General features: G+C 34.3%; 1 protein-coding gene across 1 annotated transcript in view; it reads left to right on the top strand.

Annotated features, from left to right (window-relative positions):
• The first annotated feature begins 15,482 nt into the window (after positions 1–15,482).
• The window catches only part of LOC129220249 (probable ATP-dependent RNA helicase DDX31), a 46,126-nt gene continuing 36,381 nt past the window's right edge, over positions 15,483–25,227 (top strand). Inside the window, exons 1-7 of the mRNA XM_054854625.1 lie at positions 15,483–15,618; positions 15,768–15,955; positions 21,554–21,629; positions 22,319–22,433; positions 22,834–22,943; positions 23,045–23,086; positions 24,716–24,780. Of these exons, the coding sequence (XP_054710600.1) occupies positions 15,541–15,618; positions 15,768–15,955; positions 21,554–21,629; positions 22,319–22,433; positions 22,834–22,943; positions 23,045–23,086; positions 24,716–24,780 (674 nt within the window). The 5' untranslated portion in view covers positions 15,483–15,540. The remainder of the gene's footprint in view (positions 15,619–15,767; positions 15,956–21,553; positions 21,630–22,318; positions 22,434–22,833; positions 22,944–23,044; positions 23,087–24,715; positions 24,781–25,227) is intronic.

The raw sequence follows: 25,227 nt of genomic DNA, 5'->3' as shown, positions 1-25,227 counted from the left end.
AAACATTCCCTTTTTTGTACTGCCATACCCTGACGACCCCCAGACTCGATACGAGGTCAAAAACCTGGTGGGAGGGGTCGGGTACGAGTTTGGCAGCCCCTTATTTTTTTTTTTTTCAAACGCATGTATTAATACAAAGAGAGAAAGTGGACTTAGCTTTCTGACTTTCTGAGAGTCATTAAAGTATTAGCAATATAAACTTAATGGAAAAATTAACATTGAGTCTGAAATAGGGGGGTCCAGGGGGCCTCTCCCCCGGAACATTTTCGAAATTGTAGTCTTAAAAACTCAATTTTAGGCAATATTTGGTGATGTTAGGAGAGCGTATAGGTTCAGAGTTTCTCCTGCTGCACTTTTTCGGAAGTGGAAATCCAAAAACAGAATTTTAAATTATCTTCGAGTATATGCTATGAAGAGCGGTTCCGGGGGCTCTCCTCTGAAATTTTTAAAAAATATATTAGCTCTGAAAAATCAATTTTAGAAGATCTTTGGTGATTTTAAGTCGAGATAGATTCCGAGGCATCAACCAGAAAATTTTCAAATTGAAGTCTTAAAAGCCTTTTTTGGTAAAAACTAGGGCACCGGCAGTTACTCGAAAGTTAAGTTCCAAGCTGACCTTCAGTGACGTTAGGAAAAAGAGTTTTCAGGAGGTTCACCCCGGAAAATTTTCGAAATTGAAGCACTAAAAACTAGATTTAAAACGTTCTTCACTGATGATGCCGAGAGAGAGAAGGGGGCGGAGCACTTTCCCAAAAAAATTTTGATACTGTTAATTTAAAAACACAATTTTAGACCATCTTTGGGAATGTTAAAAAAATGGGAGAGGTTCGAGTGCTTTCCTCCAGCAAATTTTCAAAACTGGAATCCCACGTTACGGCAGGGATGGATTCGGCTGTTCTCTTATGAAGTTATTCAAAATTGAAGCCCAAAAATTTAAATTTTACACGATCTTCGATGATATTTGGAGGGGGGGGGGAGGTTCTGGGGACCACTGGAATTCTTTCGACATTGGTTTTTATCAACTTATTTTCTTTTTAAACTGAGGGGCCTTTCACGCTGCTCAATGGTATTTTAAAATTGATTTTTTAAAATAATTTTACGGAAAAAATATTTTGTCACTTTTGTTCCAATTGTTATAAACAGTCGCCGAGAGGACAAGGGGGGAAATGACACAGGTCAATGTTTCTCACAGGCCCTCTTCTGCACCTTTCGCCATTAGGATATTTTACTCAGGGTTCGACTAACTGAAAGTGAGGCCCAAGTCCCACAAGGATTTGGAGGCCCCCCCTCTGCATTCTGTCACTTTAAATCAACGCAAAATAATGTTAAAATAATGTTCAACAATACTTAAAAGAGGTCTGTTTTCAATGAATAAATCATTATTTATTATTTTCAAAAAATACATGATTTTTTAATGTTATGCATAAGTATTTAAAAATTTGGACCCCTTAAGTAGATGGGACCCCAGGCCTAGTTAGCCTGTGCGGTAATCAGGCCCTGATTTTACCCTCTGCACGAGTTCAATTCCGAGCCGGACCCCTATTCTCCAACTAAGCTGACATGACCTCACGTCGGCCCTTGTTGTAAGTTACATTTTAGAGCAATTTGAACTGTCATTTATAAATAAAAGCGTCAATTACACCAAAAGTATTTTAACTTTTTACGACAGCAAAGGTTTCCCTGTTTTTTTCTTTTTTTTTTTTTAATTTATTCATTTTTTTTTTATTATATCACTAAAAATATATTGGCAGCCCCAAGGCCCGACTAACTAAAAGTAAGGCTCTAGTCCCACATTAATTTGGAGGCCCCTTGAAGACTACGCTGTGTTTGATTTACATTTTTAAAGCACGAATGCACTTTTGGAGGTATCTTTGTCTAATCACATAACTATGTATAAATCACTTATGTGCATTTATGAATCCCCTTTGGACCCCCTCATAATCGTGACCAAGGAAATTCGTTACTGGCAGAATGATTAAAAATTCCCAGACGTGGCTCCAAGGGAGGGGCAGGGGGGGCAATTGCCCCCCTGTCGGAAACGTCTTGCCCCCCCGTCGGGGAAAATTTAGTATTTCGTCGGGGAATCTGTTTGCTTTGGCGTTTATCGTAAATGATAAAAATTTTCTCATATACGAACTCGAAAAAAAAATTAGTAGAAAAAAGTAGAAGTATCTTATATATATATATATATATATATATATATATATATATATATATATATATATATATATATATATATATATATATATATATATAAAAGGAAACAAAAAATCAATCCCCTTTTGAGGCAAGGTTAGCCCGAGTCCGTATAACGTCGTCCAGATGGTGACAAAATATAGCTATTGCTTCGGGGGAAATGGTGTGTTTTGATCCTTGACATTTCTGTTTGTCGATGCAGGGTGTCGATGAGCTGGTTTTGACCTCAGGGTGTCCACTTAGACTAAAAGAGTACCATCCCCGTCCCTGCAGAATGTAGTGGTGATTACCGGTCAGACCTAAGGCGTCGTCATCGGGTTACGAGACAAATACGTACCGAATGACAATAGCCAGGACGAGACGAATGGGGAGGGGGGAGGGTGTCATCAGAGAAAAAACATGCTTCGGAGATTTTTGCTTTTCTATTACATTCGCTAAACAGCTCTTCATCAGCATGTCAAGTGTGCAGACGCAGACGCACTAACTGATGCGTTTTAAAGTACTTTATTTTCACTCAGAAGTTACAAGTAAGTTATTACTATAGTTATTTACAACTTTTCTGATTATTGTTGGATTATTCTGCAACAAAACATATCGATGAGTAAACTATCCTTTTAACTCATACAAGGAAGTGTACTAAAGTAGATTTAATGTTTTAATTTTTTAGTATAATGATGTCTTGTCGGCAAATGCTAAACGCAGGAAAAAAATTCTTTGGATTAATATAATAAAAGCAAATAGATGTTTAACATTTTAAATACATTTTTCTCAAAAACTTATATTGATCTTGTTTGTAGGCTGCATAATAGTTTTGTTAGGAATGAAGAAGAAATGAGAATGATTTACTAAACATTGGGCTTGGCGAATCAACACTCCAAACAATCATTGGATTATTAAACGTCGGGTTGGTGGCATCTGGCGTCGGGTTGGTAACATCGGGTTTCGGTTCTTTTTGAGAGAAATGTCTGGGGGAGGGGGAGGGGCGAACCTTTTGGAAAAGGCAAAATTAAATTTAAATAAGTAAATCATGTGTTAAAAGCAATTGAAAACATACATTTTGCTTCCAAATTTATTTTCTTCAGATGTTATATCATGTAGTCGAAACTCATGTTTCTAACTTAAAGTAAAAGCTGCGCTTAGCCCAGACCGCTGTAATCAATTGATCGGACCAAGTCCAATTATAAAGTCAACATTGCTCCTTCGAGATCGATCAAACCATCTTACAGACTGATACAAGACTCAATCTTGTTTAAGTTTTTTTTTTTTTTTTTAATGCGCTTTTTTTCCAAGGACTAAAATAGTGTAAAAAAGCAGTGCTGCGCAGTCAGAGTCGGACAGATTTTGGAGACAAAGAGTCTGAGTCGGCATTTGTAGGTTAAAAATTCCAAGAGTCGGAGTCATTTTCCCTCAATGCCTGTAACACTGCCAGTGATTGCGGGGTCGGAGTGAGAGTTGGAGTCGAACTGATTTTAAGGTAAAGGAGTCGGAGTTGAATTGTTTGTCGGTGAGTTGGAGGGGTGATTAAAAACTAATTGTATCGAAAGCCAATGTGAGCAAGAAGCAATGAGTTGTCTTTTCGTTTCCCGCGCTGTTTCTCTCTGTCGACTGCTGTCATTGGTTTTTCGAATCAAAAACAATTTTTACTGTGTATTATCTTAATTTTTGAAAGAGTTTATAACTTAAAAAAAGTTTTGTTTGCCTATTTCTGTCCTGATATTTTTGTAGTTCCAACTACATCTTATAAGGCTTCAAAATGCAAAATTTTATATCTATTTTTCGAAATTTCCTCCGGGGAAGAAATCCCCGGGCCCCCTACAATTGGGAACATTTTGTACTCCACTTAAAGGGGAGTCATGTGTCACTTTCTTGATAACATTTCCCCTCTTAAGGTCAATCCAACACAGGATATCAGGAAAAAACACATTAAAACACGATCAACAAAAATTAAAGTATTGCTGTATGTATCAGATGAAAGAGACAGACATAGTAAAGGAGAAAAAAAAATGCCTCTCTCTCTCTTACACCACCGAGAGAAACGTTGTTAAAACTACAAAAGGGGCCCCATACTTAAAATAGCTTAGGGCCCAGTTAAATCCAGCCCTGAATTTGAGTCGGCTATTTTCCCTCCGACTCCGTAGATCTGCAAAAATGGTCCATGTAGATAAGTTTTGAGGTAAGACTTTGAATCTACATCCCCCCCCCCCTTAGTCTGGAAAGTGAATTAAAACTTAAAATTTGAAAGTATGACAGATTTCAACTGGCATGTTCAATAAAAAGTTTGAAACTAATGGTTATGCATTTTCAAATTATGAGTGCTTCAAAAAATTTGAAAAATAAAAAAGTTAGGTATATAGTTAATTTAAAAAGAAAGAAAAACCTTACACAAGAGAAACTTGTGCAATTAATGTTAATTTTTTTAATACGTAATAGGTTTGTTTATGGCGTAATATCGTCGGCACTATGCTGAACTACCGAATGTGAAAATTGGCTCTTTTCAGGAGAGCCGAAAGAATATTTTTGTCCACCAGACGCTTTAGTTATTTTCAATGTTTTGATTTTTATAAATAACATTAAGTGTAAATCTTATTGTTTGAAGTACAGTAAACTCTCGATTATCCACGAGCGGATTATCCGCGAAAGTCTCGGAAAAAGAAAAAAAAAAATAGTTAACTTAATCCTTGTGGAGAAAAATTTTGTTCTTCAAAAACACGGATCTGAAATCAATTCATCCCAGATTTTTTTTCCCTTTCCCACGACAAGTACACAAGTGCTCCTTCTCAAAAAACGTGAAAGTCGTTATGCATTTTCATCAACTTCTCTTTGACACGTGCCTCAAGGGAAAGCGTTCCGCTGATTTCGGTAAAACACATGTGTTTACTGAAGACCCCTAGTTTATCCCCGAAGGAGCGTACGACATTATCCTTATCATCTGTTCCGATTGAGAAAGGTTAGGAAAACGCCTACAGGTCTTCTGGGAATTCTCTGATGGGGGTGGTCTTTTTTGTTGTGGTCACTGTTTTCACTTCTGGGCTGTTGAATGTTTTAGGGGTTGACGGAAAGTTCCTACTCATGATTTAAATTTTAGTTTATTCTAGTTCTGTAGAGCTTGAAATACAAATATTTTTCAATGCCGCATCTCTTTTAAACGTTTCACGTTTTATTTACAATACAATCATTCTCAAGCAAAAGATAATTTCTGTCTTCTTTACCCCTGGTTTTAAACCTTTTTCGCATCATCCGCGACTTTCGTTATCCGCGGTACCTGGGCCACTAATTCCGCCAATAATGGGGAATGTACAGTAGTAATAGCCCTTTTTGAATACTACGGCAAACCATTGAATTTGAAAAACGAGATTCGCGATTTTTCACCTTCGTTTGTACCGAGTTTAGCATAGTGCAGATCATATTATCAAGTTTCGTTTTTTTTTTTTTTGGGATTACACAAAACACACACACACACATTACTTTCGTTTAGTACATTCAAAAACTTAGAACCAACGGTGAGCAGTTGAAGTCGGACTGATTTTGAGGTAAAGAAGTCGGAGTCAGGGGTCGAAGGTTTAAAAATTCAACAGTCGGAGTCGATCATTTTCCCTTAAAATCTGCAACTCTGCCAGTTTGTGTGGAATCAGAGTCGAAGGCTCTAAAATTCCCTGCGGAGTCGGTCATTTTTCTTCCGACTCTGCAGTCCTGCTTAGAACTGTTGGTGTGACTATTCATTTCAATAATTTAAATCTTGCTCACTACATTTTAACTTTTATTTTCTATTTCAAACACGCTTCGGCGGCCCACACATTTTCCTCCAAATAGCTGTGATTTGTACGATGATATTTTTAAAAATCTAGGAATGAAATATGTTTGCGGCCCCTATGAAACTATCATGATTATTCATCTGATTACCCCGGGTGCCCGCCGGCTCCATCCACCACCAGCTAGGCCTAATCGATGTAGAACTTTTAATACCATACAAATTAATTAAAAATCGTAAAAATTTGCACCTTTTCTAATTTTTTAGCGCAAAATTTTTACCCGTTTGCAATTTCTATTTGTTATCAAATAAAATACTTGTAATGGGTTTTAGCAAATTAGGCTCTTCAAAAGAGTTTCTATTTTTTCTCTTGATTCTGCTTATGCGCTAGCAAAACTTAGTAGCTGTAATCGTTTTCCCTTTTCCATGCTTTCCCAAGTTATCCCGGAAAAATAATATAATAAAAGAAATATAAATAAATTTAATTTTATACCTGTTCTGATTCGCGAGGTTCATCTAAATATAAAGCTAGGCATTGAACTCAAGTTTCTTCTGAATTTAACTTAATATTAGTTACTCTTCTTTTGTTTACTTAAGATGTGAGTTTCTCTGCTCCCCAATAAATATTTTGAGCTAGTGGATGAGCACCGCTATAACCTTGAGCCCTGGAGTTTCCCTCCGTAAAATTTGTGTGTTTATAAGATTTGATTAAGGAAGGAGGGGGGGGGGGAGGAACCATCAGTATCTTAATCGGTCACTAACCCATCACCCTAACGATACCAAACATGACCTACAATTGCGTTTTCGATGCATCAATTTTATATCTTTTTCGGGGGAGCACCTCGACTCTCACTCCCTAAAAAATACCATTACAGATCGACGAAAATTTCGTTTATTGGACTTCAATTTCTTAAAATTCTTTGGGGGTGAGCACCCAAACCCTTCTCTCCATGAAATTACCGAAGATCATCTAAAATTGCGTTTTCAGAGCTACAATTTCGAAAATTTTTCGGGGGAGAACCCCCGGACCCCCCTAATTTCTACACGCACAACTAAATCCCTGTTGTTAAGTTTCTTTCTCTGCATAAAACTCTGTTGAACACACATTTATAATGATTTTACATCATATTCAGATTTTTCGTCAAATTATGATTCTCAGACAGTTCTAGTTTATTGATCTCGCGATGACCCTGCTCACAAAAGCCTAGTTTCATGTTTTTCATTTTAAATTTAATTTTTTCCTTACATATTTCATTTTATCTATTTTAAAATTTTTATTTTTTGCTTTTAATTTTTATAGGGAATTCGTGTTCTTAGACGCAAAGAATGATTAGTTTCTTTGTCATTTGAATTGGAGGGGGGCAGAGCCTGATTACCGCTGGGGCAAGGCCCCCTCCTCTTAGATTTCAGGGGGGCCTAAAATCCCCTTAATTTATCATGTTAATTAAAAATAAATAATGATTTCACTGAGAATCTAGAGTACAATGATATCATTGATAGTTTTGCAAATGCCAAAACAAGGAAAAAATCTATTTGTTGATAAAAATTCGCCTTAAAAGTGTGATCTCTTTGCAAATCAGAAAACCACTCCAAATTTAGTCTCTACTTACTAGTAAAAGTTATATGATAGATCATTTTGGTATTTACGGTTTACTGCAACGGGCAAAAGTTTAACCACATTTACATATTTATCGTATACTACTATATCTCTTCTACTTTTTAAATGTATATATTACAGTGATATGAGGTACCACCAAATTTAGTACGGTTGTGTAAAAACGCAAGTATGGAGGGAGGAAGGGGCGGCACAAAATGAATTTCCTGAAATAGAAATGTGCCCATGTCTAGTGTCAGGATGATCAGGCTCTGGGGGGGGGGGGGGGGATCTTTCAAACTAAAATTTGGCAATGCCCCCCTGTCGGGCAAGTTTGCCACCCTGTCGGGGACTTCCTAGCGCCACCACTGAAAATTCCCCTTTAAAGAAGTTTTTTTCCAATAAATAAGTCATAATTTTTTATTATTATTTTTTTAAATACATGTATTTTTCATATCGTTGCAATGCTATGCATAATTCTTTGAAAAATGTGGAGTTCCTTAGGAACATGGGGTCCCAGGCCTAGGCCTAGTCAGTCTGTGTGGTAATCAGGCCCTGGGCAGCCCTATTTCAGAAATCCCCCCCCCCACCTCTTGGTGACGGACCTGCCTCCCTCCACATGCAAGCTTTAGCCCATGCGTTAAGAGGAGCTGAGGCTGTTTTGCGAATTTGCGTTATTCTAAACACATTTGCGCAAAATTTACATTTTGCTGTTAGTAGACAGGCCCGAAGTACTTTGCTGTCAGTTGATCGGCCCAAAGCATGACCGGCCCACCGGGCAAATGCCCGGTTGCCCGCCGGCTGTATCCGCCGCTGTCTGCGTCAGGATAAGGGGTGTTCGTGCTTAAGGGTTGTACGTTCGGCGAGATTTTCACTGTATCAGAATTAAGAAAATTTCTTATACGCTGGTAAATAAAAAAATAAACAATTAATAGTCTTTCGCGGCTATTAATTGTTTTGTGGCAAATCAACTGTAGATGTAACTGTAAATTTCTATGTACATAATATTTTATGTATAAGAGATTCAGTAAGTTTACTTGGTCGCAGGTGCACAATCTTCAACTACGTTTTTGATAAATAATAGAGGTTTAGCAGTAACTTATTCAAGCAAAATATTCCTCTTTAAAAAAATGCCCAGAAGTAGTTTAAGGTTTTAAAACAAAAACTTATTTGTTAGAATTGGTTATATTTTATTATGACTATCAGAGACGCACGAAAAATTGCGTTACTGACAACTTCTCCCCCCCCCCCATGCATGAAATTTTGAAAATTACAATAAATTGATGAAATTTGCTAAGTTTGGGCCCTCACTCGTTAATCGGGTCCTTGACAAATTTCCGCGAGCATAGCTATTTGTGAGATTTCTCTTAATAAAGTGTACCGAGTAGGAAACTGGGGCATACTGCTGATAACTTTGTCCCCATCCCAGATCTTACCCTTTTTCAGGATTTTCCTTTTCTTTCAGGGATTTTCTCTTCTCCCCGTGTCAGGTGGTCTAGGGAGGGCAATGATACTTTTTGCAATGAGCCAAGGTTTGGCTTTCACGTACGGAAGTATGGCAGCGGATCCCCCTTCTCTTCACTCGGGGTCTGTTTACTGAATAGGAAAATTAGACCACGGCCTCTGCTATTTGAAGCCCCCAAATGGCTAAAACTGTTTTAGCAAGTGAAAAAAAAAAAACTAATGTTTAGCTACAAGAGGGCCCCGAAAATTGTTAGGCTTAGGGCCCCCGATATCTTAATTGGGAGCCCTTGGTCGTCAAGGTTCTGGGGCTCTAGGGGTCCCTAGAACCAATATAAGCATTTGAAACTAAGTTTGATTTACGGAAAAATGTAATAAAATTGAAAACAAAGCTCAAACATTTTCGGGGCCCTTCCAACTTCGATCCCCCTCCCCTTCTCCAATCCAGATCCACCGAAAAACTTCTCTTGGTTGCTTTTCTCCGGGCTCCGATACGGCCAGGACCTTTTCCTTTTCTTTCAGGGATTTTCACTTTTTTCCATGGCAGGTGTCCTAGGAAATCGCCAAGCCAAAGTTTGGTTTTCGCACATGGAAGTTGGACTGTGGGCCCTCTTCTCTCTATAGGGCTTGTTTACTGAACAGGCCTACTAGGCCTTAGCAAAGCCCCTGCTATTTGGGGGCTCCAATTGGCTAAAACTTTTCTAGCAAATGGAAAAAATTGTATTGTTTGACTACAAGAGGGCACCGAAAAAGTGTGTGACCTGTGGCCCCAATATCATAATCGAGGCCCTGGGTCAATAAGTTTTTGGGTTTTAGGGGCCCCAGCAAAAAAATATTTAAACTAAGTTTGATTTTTGGAAAATTTTTACAAAATTAAATGAAAACAATGCTCAACAATTTTTGGGCTCCTCCTGGCTCCGCTCCCCCCCCCCCCCCATGGTGCGGTGTCTTGCGTTACGTAGTTACGCCACTGAGTTATGTAGTTAATCGTTAGCCAATACTTATAATGATCTGGATGCCGTCGGGCCACAATGACGGATCTACCTTTTTTTTTAGGCCTAACTTGTATAACGTAAATACTTTTTTCATGTTCTATTTTAATTCCTTCTTAGGGCCCTTATGTTGTGGAGAACCTCCCATATGCAACGATTGAGGTATGGAAAATCTGCCACTGTCAGCCCTTTATCAGCTGAAACAAAAGGCCATGGTCTCCCTGACCTTTGAAAAATGAATAACAAAACCTTTTGGTAGGGGCCCCATAGCTGTTGTATGTGCCCCGGATCCCACATGCATAAAAAATTTCTTGTTTGACAGCAGTAAAAGATGATATAGAGAGAGAAAAAAAAAGGAAGGGAGGGTCATTTTTTAAAAACTTTTTCCTTTCTTTCTTCTTTTTTTTTTGGTCGAAAAGAACTTTTTTCTTACATATTTTCAACTTTAAGATTTCTCCGGGGCCCCTGAGAACCTCGGGGCCCCTAGGCAACTGCCTACATTGCCTATTTAGTAATCTGGCCCTGAAGGGGTGTAGGAAATCTTTCATTTCGTTTTTAGACAACTTATGTGAAAGTTCAGCTTAGAAAAAAGAATTGCAAAAAGAAAAAAAAGCCCTAATTTTTTAAATGTATTTTTTTGAAAAATGCAAGGTAATTTTTAAGAAATTATCAAGTTGAGAAGTAGAAACAATAAAGTACGTAATTCGAGTCAAATGAAAGTCTTCTGTTATACGATATTTAGGTCTCCCACAAAATGGATTTTTTCAAGTTTAAGCTAATTTTTTTTATTTTCAATACATTATTTTTTAGTCTACTTTCCCAGTAAAAGTCAGAGAAAGACGAAAAAAGCATGAAAGAAGGCTTAATGCATCTTGAAAATATTACAAAAAACAAAAAAAAAAAAAGTCAAAATAAATAAGTAAATAAATAAATATCGAAAAATTAAAAATTGGAAAGTAGGGTATAGAGGTGGGGAAAAATTGCCTGTCTGTCTGTCCCCCCTTCCCCCTAATAACTTTTGAGTGAATAGTCCGATTCGAACAATTTTTTTTCCCGAAAGATCTCGGCGAGGACACCTCACTCCTATATTTAGTTTTTTGATTTGAACTATTTTTTGTTCAATTTTGAACAGTTCAAAAAAACTTAACATTAGCGCCTTGGGGGAAATTCAAGGCAATTCCGAACTGTGAGGCGAATTTGCTTCAAATTTTGTAGGAAAAGGCTTTTGATAAAAAACTTGTGTATAAAATTTCTTTTTGATTTGAACAATTTTCCGTTCAATTTTGAACAGTTTGAATCCCTTAACATTAGCGCCTACGGGGAAACTGAAAGTCAATGCAGATTCCGTATTTGAAGGCGGATTTACTTCAAACAAATTTTGTTGGAAATAGCTCTTGACGACAAACTCTAGACTCCGACTTCAAGAATTTAGGGGCACCTGATTACGACTCCGACTCCTGTGCCCGACAGTTAGTCGCAGTCCGACTCCCCGACTTCGACTCTGACTTCGTAGTTTTGGCAAAAATTAATACACGGAGGACAAATGACCGAGTCCGATTCTTGGATATTCGACTTCGACTCCTTTATCTCAAAATGAGATTGATTCCGACTCCGCAGCTATGATTTTAACTGTGAAATAATTATTGTCAATATGACTTGTTTTTATTTTCACGCTAAAGTTTTAATTTAGGTATTCAATTTTCGGCGGATAAACTCGAAGTCATTTATGTTTTTACATAAAGATATGCGCAGATGATTTTTTTTTTTGACAGTGAAAATTATCTTTTTAAATTGACATTTTATTGTTTTTATTTATTTTGGTAAGTGCATTAATTAATTAAAAAAATTACTTTTGGCAACAAGGGAAAAAGAAACGATTTTTTTTTTTGGTATAATGTATTTATTTTAATAAGATTATTAATTTTAATTATTATTTTTTCGTTTTGAAAGCTGTTAAAGAATTTTTTTTTTTTTTTTTTTTTTAATGGAAAAAAGTGTATTAGCTGCTTTGTTTAAAAGGTGCTGCTATTTTATTTGTTCGTTTATTTATTTATTTTTTACGCATCTAATTTTTGAGACGAGTGAAGAATATTTTATTCCTAGAAATCAGCTTAAAATATTAAAAAGTATGTTTGAAACAATTTGCGATTTTAGCTATTTTTGAGAATATTGATCAGGTACTAGAAAGTAGTATGGGTATGCGGGAGAGTAGGCTCGTTTAGTTCTAGACGGAACTTCTTGTTTACAGGGCCGATCCTAGCAGGTGTGCAGGGTGTGCACCGCACAAGGGCGGCCAAAGCAAGGGGCGGCCGCGGGCCGCATCATATAGTTCTTATAATCAAGCAAAATTCCTCAAGAATTCCTCACAAGATAACTTATACTAAGTCGAATAAATATGCTGAATTTTAAATGTTCAATTATCAAAGTAAGTGTCGATTTCCCGACAGCATAGCATAGTTTAAGAAAAATAGAATGTTAGGGAACATTTTGTTGGTTCATTGTCCATTAATATCTACTCTTTACACACATTCTTCATTTGGTTGCAAAATTTGTGACAGAACCGGTAATCAGGCATGGATACAGGGGAGGAGAAATGAGGGAAATGGCCCTCCTCCTAAAGCATGAAAGGGTGCCTTCTAAAAGGAGCACCGAGGGCGGCCACTAATGTTTACCCCCCCCCCCCCCCAAACTTTTATAGACCTAAACAATGAAGACATATTTTTTTTTTTTTTTTTAAGAAGCTATACTGATTAGATACTCTCGCAAACATTTCAAACAACAAATTCTGTGTTCAACAATCGTGGATGCGTGGAGAGAAAGTGGAAAATTGCGACTCCCCTGAGATTCAAACATATTTGAATTACGAACTAAAATTTTGTCATTTTCCTTCTTTACGGCAATTTTTTCTAATTAAGATCCCGAATGAACTTCCCGGTTTCTGATCAGGTAGGAGGACAAGGCTCTTGCACCGGGAAGCAAATTTAAATGTGACTGCAAAACGAAGAAAACGAAGATCTCAAAGGATGCCATGAGCTCCTTGACGAGACTAAAGAAGGCTTAAAACTGCGTTCCTAGGACTTAAATTTCGGAAAATTTCGCTGGTTGAACCACCGATCTTAAAGACCCAATTAAGCCTCTGATTCACCCCTTCCACCTGAACTTAATCAAACATAGTCTAAAAATGTTGGCTCTAAAATCCAAAATGTGTTTTAAGAGGACAGCTTTTCCTAATGTCATCAAAAATTGCTTAGTGACATTTTTCGGATTTCTTTTTCGAAATTTTTGCGATGGAGGGCCCCGAAATCCATTCCCAAACATTACTACCAAAGACAGTGTCAATTAGCGTCTTTAGAGAGGCCGCGAATCCCAGCCCCTCTCACTTAACGTATTGAAAAACAAACTAAAATTGCGTTTTTCAAACATCGGTTTCAAGAATTTTCGGAGAAGGACCCCTTTCCTCCCCCTTTTCTCCAACCCAATCACTATACACCTCAAAATTTCGTTTTTAGACGGTTTCGTGGAGCCACGCCTAAACTAGCCTGAAATTGACTTACATTTTCAAAAAAAAAAAAAACAGTTCGTGAGGGCACACTGAACCCCCGCTCGCTCTTGAGTCTCATCGTTCTCAAACAATGCCTAAAATACGATTTTGGGACTTCAATTTCTAAGAAATTCCGGATTAGAACTGCCTGGCTTATGTAACTCTTTACAGCGCTAGGGTCTACCCATCAATGGTCGAGGTGAGGTGGACAAAAGTCAATAACAGTATTTTTTAGATATTAATATCGAAAAATATCCGCCAAAGTTTCCCAGTTTCGTTAACGTCACCAAAGATAGTATATAATTGCGCTTTTAGAAATATCCGCTTGGGAGCCCCAAAACCCTTCCTTCCAAAAATAGCCCATAATGGATTTTAATTCCGAAAAATATTTCGGTTCAGAACATTTTTACGTTACCCCTATCGTTTTCAAATATAGCCAAAAATGGGGTTTTGAGACAATAGTGCCGAGAAACTCCCGGAGGAAGGCCGCCAGATCCCCTACCGTAAGCAAAAATAGCCTAAATTTGCGCTTTAAAACTTCAGTTTCGAAAACTTTCGATGGGAGACGATTGAATCTCCCTCCCTCGAGCAACGTCAACAAAGGTAACCCAAAATTGCGTGTTTAAAACTTCAATTTCGGAAAATTTTCGGGAAGAGCGCTGATCCTTCCTAAACTACGCTCACCAAAAATAGCTTCAAGTTGATTTCAATTTTGAAAGAATTTTAGGAAAGTGCTCCAACATTACTTTCCTCTGAAGTCTCGAAAAAGTTCCTAAAACTGTGATATTTGACGTCAATTTTGAAAATTTCTCCATGCACCTTGAATATACCCGACTCTTTTGTTCTTGCAACCGAACACAACCAAAGATGAACTAAAACTATTTTTCGATAAAACCAATTTCAATAATCTTCTCGGAGCAATCCCCCTTCCTCTGATGTCACCGAAGACAAACTATAAAATGCGTTTTTAACGACTAGTAATTTTTGGCCTTTTTTACTTTCTTCAAAGATAAAAATTGTACCTAAGCAGTTTCTTACTATAAAACTTTTCTTCCTTCTTATAAGTTCATCATTCTTCTGTTTATTTATTTATTTATTTATTGGAACTTGGTATATAGAAATTTGTAGAAAGATTTATATGGACGTTAAAGATTAGTCAAAATATGCAAATTACTCTTGGGGGGCGGCACATTAGGTCTTTGCACGCGGGCGGCCGACACCCTAGGATCGGCCCTGCTTGTTTATTATTAATTTGCAAATGTTGATTTGAACATCTGTTCGCTAATAATTTTGGAACTCGATATTTTCTTTAAAGTTATGTGTGATTTTTTAAAAGATAAATAACAAAAATTACCTTTTTGAAGAAAGTTGTACATTTTTGCACTCCTGCTGAATATCTACATATTTTTTAATTTGGTTAAATGCTTTTATGGTGCATGTAGGACTATAGGAGTAACATTTTATCAACATAAAATTTCGAAACAAAAAATTTTTCGATTTGGCCTAGTACCCAAGTGAAAAGAGTGAGTTTTCACCAATTTTCTGATGAAGGAACCAATAGACTTAAAATCAGGAAATTACGATGATAATAAGAGAATTTTTTGTACCAAATGAATATTTCGTTATTTTTTTTTCAACATTTCTAGGCAAAACTTTCCAAAGACCTCTTTTTTAAATGGAAAAAGAGTTTTTGAGCTGAAAAAAGGCATCTGTTAATGGATGCCACATAATCGGATTTTCGTCTTTAGCTTAAAAATTTAATAACCATAATAATAATAATAATAAATAATAATAATTCGGGTATCAAATTTCAAGACTGGTGTGTGTGTGGGGGGGGGGGGGGGGTGCCGGTTCAAAGCAACCGATCACTTGGCACTCCATGAAGCGGCTGAACATGATACCGAAGAGAAGTGAAGTGAAGTAATATCATGTTTTTATTTTGAATTGACAGCATGCTCGTGTTTTGTGTACCGTACAGAAGTTGAAAGGTTAAAAAGGATAATTAATCATGGATAATTCTGGATTTTTAATTAATTTAACTACCAGCAAGAAGAAGAAGAATTCAGAAGTAGGCGAAAAAAGCTCGGTAATATATTTTACTATATTCTACTAAACCTTTTCCTTTTTGAACTGTTTTCATAACTTAGTTTGAGTATGTTCTCAGCAAGGTAATGGGAATTTAGTCATATGCATTCTTTTTATCAAAAGTTCTAACAGAATTTCACTACTTTTCAGGATTTAGTGGATTCATTCCCGGTGATCAAGTCACCAGAAAAAGGCAAAAAAAGTAACAAAGCACGTTGGAAGAAGAAATTAAATCCATCATCAAGAGAATTCGATGGATCTAAAGCAAAATCTAGTTTTGACAAATTGCATTCTTCATCTGTGTTTACAGGAAATCCTGAAATTTCATCACTAAGCGTGTAAGCTATATACTAATTTTTCTGTTTTTGCAATTCATTGTTTTTTTTAGAAAAACAAATTATCTATACATAAATGTAGACTTTTTCTTAAATTCAAACTTTGATACTACATATTTTGTGTGAAATTTCTCAAGATTTCAAACCCCTCTATAATCCCCTGAGTTTTATTTCTTACATAGAGTAATATGCTCATTGCATATCTTATTATTACAAGAAAACATGAAGACGTGATGGCCTGATTGATTAAGACTTGGGACTCTCACCAATAGTGACTGAGACAAGTTAAATATTTTTGTGATCACTAAGTCCTCCAAGTTTCCATTCCAAATCATTAATTCTGGGGAGAGCTGGATCAAGAGTCTCTTTGCTCCTTGTCTTGATTAAAAAATAAAAAATAAAAAAAAACTCTCTTCAGGGCCCCATCCAACCGGTTAAATCATGTAAACAGGAGACCCTGGACCCTGGGTTGTAGTATTGTCAGAAAATAAGACAAATGTAAAATTTAAAAAAAAAATTCTAAATTATTAGTAATTGAAAGAGCATAGTAAAACATATTTTTGGATTCTAACTATTTTTCCTTGTGTCCCTGTTGCAAAATATGAAGTCTTTATGCCTGCTGAAGATTTAAGAACAGTCACTAAATTTTGGGAGATTCTGTGAGAAATGGAAGATGCCTTTCACATGCTTTTGCTGATGGTTGTCCTGTAGCATGATTAGGGTGAAGAGCCAGTACCTGCCATTTCTCCCCAAGTCTATAAAAGTGTTGACTTTTCGTAAGTTTTGGCCGACTCTAAGATCTTGTATATCAATAACATGCAGATAATTAATGCATCAAAAAAAAAAAAATCTCAATATTCTCACTCGATGCTACTACGAGGCCAGGGCATCCTAGTCGAAAACTAGGTTATACCCTTGAGTGGTTCTGACTTTTTTTGCAGGTGGGGTTGTGGGTGGTGTTGCCACAAATTTCCACAAGAGTGTCACCTATGCTAGGTATGCCACTGTATCAATTGATCTTATCATATAATATTCATTTAAAAAAATATATTAATATTATTCATCAAAATTATGTTTTGATTTTTTTTTGTATTTATTTTTCAAACTATGATATTTGCAATATAAAAATCATAAACGAACTGATACAAATGTTATTCATTTTTATCTAAAATATCACAAAATAATATTTCATTAATGTAATGTAATTATATGATATTGCTTTTTATTTAATATTCATGAGACTATTAGAAATATAACAATTTTAAAAAGGATGAAAAATGTCTAGTTAAAAATTAAGAGTTGATCAAAAAAAAAAAAAAAAAAACACTAACACACATATTTTTTGTTTCTGAATTTTGCAATTTTATAAAAGTAGCTAACTAAGGAAAAATGAGTGAAATAGCTAATGCTTATGTAATTTAATTAACATATATTCAAATTTAAAGTAAAGTATTAATTTTGAAGCACATATGAACACTACATATTAATATAATCAATAAAATTTGGTTTTAAATAATTTTTTTCTTTTATGTGATACTTTATGTTTGTGACAATGATACTGTAATGTTTTTCTGTGATATTTTTTAGAAAGAAATGTATATTTGTATCTAAATAATGAAAGAAACATTAATTTTAAGATTTAACAATGCAGTTGGTATTTAAAAACGTTAGGTAGTTTATGCTGATTGAAAATTACAGATGTTACCTTGTTTACCTATTACCTTTGTAACACACACTTTGCATAAATATTGTCCTTTTCCTATGTTTCCTGAAAAATTATTTATGTTTTTTAAAAATGTTGCTTTACATTTGACTTCAAAGTAATTTTTTTTAAAAATAGGGTAAGTGCTCCAGTAGTCAGCCACAGGAACATAAAACTGCTTATAAATAGAATATGTATAGCTCAAAATCAGGTATGATGCATTCCCCACACTTCTTCACTTGTCCCCAATTATCATTCAATAACAGTGAAGTTGTAATTACTTTTCATTAAGTAGTAATGAGTGCTTTTATTTTAAATAGTGTGCTCATGATCCTAGTTTGCAATTCTGCTTATTTATTTTATTTATTTATTATTATTATTATTATTTTTTTTTTTGTTAAGAAAACACATCACCTTTAAATAAGCTATCCTTTTTTTCGTTCTACTGTAAATTTGCTTTTACTTATGTTTTTAATGGATTGTATAGCATAACATTTCAATTAAAAAATAAACTCCTTCTTAAGTCTCAATTATTTTTAGAGGGGTGGCTGACCACTGGGTACTGAATTCTTACGCATTTCCAATAGTCGGTCATGGCAGATTGACCACTGAACTGGTTCTGTATTGTTTGGTTCATGTACCCAATAGTCAACCACATACTTAATATGGATTTTCTAAAGTTCATAAAATAGTAATTAAAATAGAGTATTGACACAGTGGCAATTCAGCTGTTTTGAGTAAAAAATCCCTATCTAACGTTATTTCTTCAAATGAAAATGTTTAAATTTTGTGCCTTTACTTTTTCTGACAAATAGAGTCTTTCATCATTTTACTGCTTCTAATGTTGGTTTTAGTAAAGAATTCTCAAAACAGGTTGTAAATTCAGTCCATCGTTGCGTTTAGAATATAAGTTCTAATACTCAACTTGTCATTACCAAATGGTAATTTATCAGGTTTTTTAATCAAACCATGATGCGTTGATGAAAGTGACAAAACAAATGATCAGACAGCAAATAGTATTTAATCAGCAATAAATAAACATTCTCATTGTAAGGAATTAAAAGGTAATACTTCAACAATTACGTTAGCTCTAATTATTTCAATGCACGTTAAACCTGTGAATACTCTTTCTATTGCTCATTTTGCTAAACTATTTGCTTCACCAAAAGTTCTGGAAACCTGTATTCTATTTAGACTAATTATTCCAAATGTTGGTACCACTTGTTATTACTACTTCTAACCAAATTTTTAATTCATTGGGTTATCTTGACAAGGGAATCAAAATTTACTTCTTGTTTAAAAGTAGGCCCAATTTATTTTAAAATAACATGGTTTCAATTTTGCATTGTGTTGCTACCCATTCCATTTTAATTTATTCATTGTTTCCTAGTGTTCTTGTTGAAAGCTGTAAGATTATCTTCATGACATCCCCCATTTCTCAATTTCCACTTACCCACATACAAGCCCATCATCTGGCAATAAGTCGGGGGCGGGGGGGATTTGACCCTTTATATTTTTGTAACATAATTTAAATTTGCATTTTTGCTTGTATTTTGAAACTTTTTTCCCATAAAATGCACTGAATTCATACCTCCCCCCCCCCCCCCCTCTCACTCGAGAAAACTTTGAAACTACGGACCTGCCAACATAATTCGACTTAGTCCAGTTTGTTCACAATAAAAGTACCCTTCTTTCAAATTAAATTTTGTATTTTATTTTAGATGGGCCTATGATTGCCAATCTTTTAAGTGCTTTTTGAACAGATTTTTACTTGCTTTGTTTTGTGGTAAAATTGTTTCCAAAACTACAATTCTAATTTTTTGTTCCGCATGTTGAAGTTTTGTTTTAACGAACATGGACCAGTCAAGTGTCAGTCGTATTGATCATTAATTCATTCTTTATCTTAGCATACACAGGTAAAACTTTTTGCGTCAGGGTCAGGGGAGGGGGAGAATCTATGTTCCTATGTTTTCAAAATTCCTTTCCCAAAAAACCATGGTATTTTCCATTCTTTAATTTCTATTTTTTAAATATATGATATTACTTTAGTACATGATGTAGAAGATAAATAATAAATTTATTGCATGTGATGCATATCCACACTGGTTGAAAAGTAAAACGTAGATGTTACGAAGACATCAAGAATGCAGAATTCTTTCGTAATTATTGTAATAATTAATTTTTTAAGTACAATGCTATGCTACAAGTTTCCAATTAAATTTTGTTTAAATTTATTCACTCATACCCCATAAGAGTAATGAAAATGAAATGGCTGACTACTGGGCTCATACATGGCCGATCACTGGATTTCCATGGCTGACTACTGGAACATTTTCTCTTGTTAACAGTAGGTTAGTTTTTAAAATAAAAATGTTTTTATTTCTGGAACAATTTAGTGAATCATTATCAGAAAGGCCTTACAATGTTTTTGTTGTTGTCAGGGTCGAATTTATCTTCATGCCGCCCCTAGGCAGATTTGAAATCTGCCGCCCCTTACCACTTACGTGATTTATCCAAGGTCAATTTAAATACTAAAAAACACTTTTTTTTCACGAGGCTTTAATTTTCACAAGCTCATCGTAATAGAGAAAATTTATGAATTGCGAAATGTTTGAACTTTATACATTATAATTAAATTTTGATTCTGTTTATAGTAAATTCATAAAATATTCAAAACGTGAAATCACCGATAACTTTATTTTCGTTAAAATACATACATATGTACATGTATGTACTCTTAATACTTCTTATAGTGATGTAGTGCATGCACCCCATGTTTTTCCTTTTAAATATTGCAAGTAGTGTGATTGCTATTAAAATTCGCAATCAGAAACTTTTCAGGCAATCTGTAAGGCATGTTGAATCTCTATGGGGATTTAAATATGCACAAGACTTAGAGACTATTTTTAAATCTTTTTATTTTGGTTCAAATGAATTCAAAAACTATATATTACAATTATATTCTGCCTTTTAATATTTGTGTATCTGAAATTTTGCATTTAATTTTAAACACTTTCATAAGGCTGACAACAGCATTTAAATTGACAAAAACAGAATTTAGTTCATTTTTTCGTTAACAAAGCAACCAAACAAAATTAGCTGTGCAATACTATATACATATGTTACAACTACAATACTATATGTTATCCAATTTGTTAAACATATCAATGATTGTTGTTTCTTTGATTTCAATTTTTTTTAATTCAATAAAGATATGGGGCAATGTGCAAAGGCATTGAAATCCAAGAAATCGTCTAAAAACTGCTTGAATTGACAGATATATTAATTGAATTAAAGAAGAAAAAAAAAGTTAGTACAGATTTTAGAAGTCTGGATTTTTGGAGCTGTACCAGATTTGAGATATTATTTTCTACTCTAGTGCAATAAGACTTTTTGCAAGGACTTGCAAGCTGGCTGGTACCGGCTCTTGTGATAAGTGCTCATAATAAAGATAACTTTAAAAAAAAAAAAAACATTTATTGTTAAATTATTTTAATCGCTAAGATTAATGTTACAGATGCAGACTCTTCCATTTTTGGATGGATTTCCATCTTAATGATATGATTTAGATAAAAATCAGGTGGCGCGAAAAAGTCAAAGCCAATATATTATAATTTGATGTAATAATGAGGTAAACAAAATCTTGTCTTAAATGTTATATCAGTGGCACTTTGACAATGTATTTTTTAATCTCTTTCAACACTATTGAATTTTATACATGTGATATTTGATATGTTGTTGTTTTGAGGTGAGAGTGCTTAGCAAGCCATGAATATTCAAAGTATTTTCTGTTTTATCCATTTCTGAAAGCTTGCCCCTATGGTTAATACTTGTAAACATTTTGAAAAATAGCTTTTCTAATGCATTTTATTCACTACATTGTTTTCTTGATTTGACAGTCCAAAACAAAAAGGTTTGTCTGAAACCTTGTTTTCCACCAGTACATTTGGGGATTTGGACCTTCATCCACATTTGGTATGCATTTCTTAAGCTTTTTTTGTTGTGTGTGTGTGTGTGTGCACGGACGTACAAGAGGAAATTTGTATTATTTTATCTTTTATCATGTTTCCGCATGCAAAAAATGTTAGTGAAGCTTCAGTCAGAATTTCCCTCATGTCAAAACATCAGAATTGTCATTAAGGGGGGGGGGGGTTGGAGGGGTATTCTCTTTGAAAAATATGATTTAGTCATGTATATGTACAAGCATGTGTTTGCTTTTGTTTTTATGCAATACTCAATAGGTATTAAACCCCCGCCCCCTTTCGGATATGCCATAGCTTTTACTGATTTTCCTTGTGCATTTGCTGATTTTTTTTTTCAGTTTAAATTTTGTTGATTGACTCTCTAATTATCTTTCTTTTAGTGTGAGCGTTTAAATGCTTTTTAAAGTGTTTGTTGCGTAGTTTGTTTTAAACATAAATTTTGATATCAAAAATGTTCCTAGTTTTTTTTTTTTTAATTTTTCAATAGAAAACTTAAAAGATAGAATATAATATTGTTTTATCAGTTTGTGTGGCTTCTTTATTATTATAAGTTATTTAAAGTCATCGAAATGCTTTTATTTCAGTGTTACTGTGTTGAACACTTGTGACTGTTCAACACTAACTGCTTAAAATGTGCTTCCTTGTATTTTGTTTATATGTATATTTGTAACATTATTTTAGGTAGCATGCTTAAAACAGCGCTTAGGAGTCGAAAAAATGACTCAAGTACAAGAAAGAACCATACCTTTACTATTAAAAGAGAGTGATGTCCTTGTTAAATCTTGCACTGGATCAGGTACATATAAAAATTATCCTTTTCTTAAACTGTTTTTTTAAATCAATATTTTACTGTTCTCATTTAAAAAAAGAAAAGAGGATACTATATATCGAGTATTAAGTTACTGCTTGTCTGTCAGGATCATGACTGAGGCGGACATTTATCCAATATACCAACAGCCTGGTTGGTTTGTCGGTTTATTGCATGTTAAAAACTAAGCTTAAGATAATAAAAATGAGTCGATCTCAGTTACAATAAGAGAACATCTTCTAGCTGGGTTTTTGACTATTCTAGAATGATGAGTCCAAAACTAGGATGAAATTGTAGTCTCTGGCTGTCATAACTGCTGTCGGTATACTACATGTAAGCTTAGAAGTTTTCTAAATATAGATACATTAAAATTTATTCATACTTATAGGCAAAACTTTAGCATACGCAGTTCCTGTGGTACAACAGTTACAAAAAATGGATCCTAAAATTAAGAGATCAGATGGTGTATTTGCTTTGGTGGTTGTACCTACTAGAGAAGTAAGTATTCATCTTGTTTTCATGATCTTTTGCTGCATTCACAATCATATTATTTATTACCCAAATGTATTAATTTAATTCAAAAAAATCTGATCTTTTAGTTGGCTTTACAATGTTTTGAGTGTTTTTCCCTGCTTACTAAGGTAAGTTTTTGTCATTCTACTACATCATATTCATTTATCTCCATTGTTTTCGTTATTTATTTTCTGTCCCATGTAAATAATTTTTCTTGCAGTTTATGTAAAATGTGTTCATTGCTAAGCTAACTTGTATTTTTGTTTAATATCTTTGCAATGAACCAAATTCTGGCGATTTGATCATACTCAGTAAATAGTTTTGTGCAGCAAATATTTTCTGTGAGGTAGGATTTTTATGAAAAAGTTTCACAGCTAACATTTCTTTTGATATCATTTTCTACGCTTCTGCTCTCTCTCTCTCTCTCTTTTCCAATTTTAGCCTGATTTGTTTATTGAGTTAAATTACAATTATTTTATGTTGAGGTCCCCACATAAAATTTACAGGGTTGTAGTTTTGACCGGACAAAACCCATTTTGGCCATGCCACCGGCAAAAATTGGTTAAAACAGGCCGAAACTGGATTTAACCACCATAGAGCTGGCCAAAACTGTATTGTATAAATGCACACTAATATTTGTACACATACAGTTTGTATGCATAATATTGCACATTTAATGCATGATTAAAAGAAATCCTATGTGCTTTTATCATGATTGAAATAAAAACTAATTTATTGATTTAAGTGCAAACTTTTCTCGTATATTTAACATTCAAAATTGTTCACAACAAAGACAAAGAGCACCCGTTAGTAGTACAATACTAAAAAGCCTGCACCCTACAACATAAACTAATAGTGATTCTTCACAAAACTTGTAACATGTTTTCAATGTATTAAAAAATAAGTAATATACTTCAATTAAATTGGAAATTCATTTTGTGTACATAAAACTTTGAAACAATTATATATTGTGCAATTTACACCATTCAAAACATATTTTTAAAAGATTATCAAATATTTCTCCTATGATGTGAGTAACCTTCTGGAACATGCCATAATTTATTACTTGCATAGGTTGTAAAATGAGCTGTTTACTTAAGTAATGAATAGTGACTGACTATGGGATTGATGTTTCATGTTTCTTTTAATTATGTACTCATTTATTTTGATTTTAAACTTTATTATTTCCTAAATCAACGTCTAATGGCCAAAACTGATTTCATCCAAGCCGGTTTTATCCATGGTGAAAACCACCACTGACCAAAACTCTAACAACTCTGGTTGGTTAAGTACCCAATTTAACACATTTTGCAACTAAAAATGGATAGTTTCCGTCCTCTTTGCCTATAATTGAAATCCTAGTGTATGTTCCAAAACAGCTCATTTCAAGGCCTCACGTTTAGATCTTATTTTAGCAATCATTAAAAGCTCATATAGTTTTAAAGTTTTTGTACAAGTCTTGAAAAATGGATGGACATTTTAATTTCACATACATGCATGAAATATTTGCTGTGACTTCAATTATATGCCTGTAAAGGTTTCTTCATCATTTAGTTTGTGAGTTAGTATTTAAGTGTGTTCAGTTTAATCTGTTTAATTTTATGCTAGCATTCTATCCTATTTTTCTTATGCAAATGAATTTCTAATTGTACCAAGTTTTATATTAGTGTTTGTGTTTAAATTGTAATAATGATTTGCACATAATTTCAATCAAATATCCAATGTGTATGTTTACATATTACTCTTTTTCATTGCAGGCTTTTACTTGGATTGTACCAGGGTATTTGATTGGTGGTGAGAAAAAAAAGTCTGAAAAGGCTAGGTATTTGTCAAGATTTCATATTATTGTTCTCAGGGGTGCTCATCCCCAAAAATTCAATGCCCCATGTCCCCCCCCCCAAAAAAAAGGAGAATTTTTTTTTTGCTCAACCCTTTTCCCCTTTTTTATTTTATTTTATGTTTTAAAAATATTTTTCATTTATTTATTTTTTAAAAATATTTTTTAATTTGTTTCTTTTTTTAATTATTAGTATTATTTAGTTCTGGGCGACACCAATGACAGACATAAATTAAATAAATAAATGAAATAAAAAATATAAAATGAAATAAACTGAAATAAATAATTTAAGTTAAAAATAAATCAATACATAAATTTAATAACAAATTAAAAAATATTGACAAATCTCCTCTGTCCCTGTAGGTACCCCTGATTGTTTTTCTTTTATTTTCTTTATTATTGTTATTTCTTTTTCTTTTTTTTTTTTCTGAT

Source organism: Uloborus diversus, chromosome 4 (assembly GCF_026930045.1).
Source record: "Uloborus diversus isolate 005 chromosome 4, Udiv.v.3.1, whole genome shotgun sequence".
Lineage (NCBI taxonomy): Eukaryota > Metazoa > Arthropoda > Arachnida > Araneae > Uloboridae > Uloborus > Uloborus diversus.
Note: the sequence above shows the minus strand (reverse complement) of the source record. Positions and strands in the feature narration are given on the sequence as shown.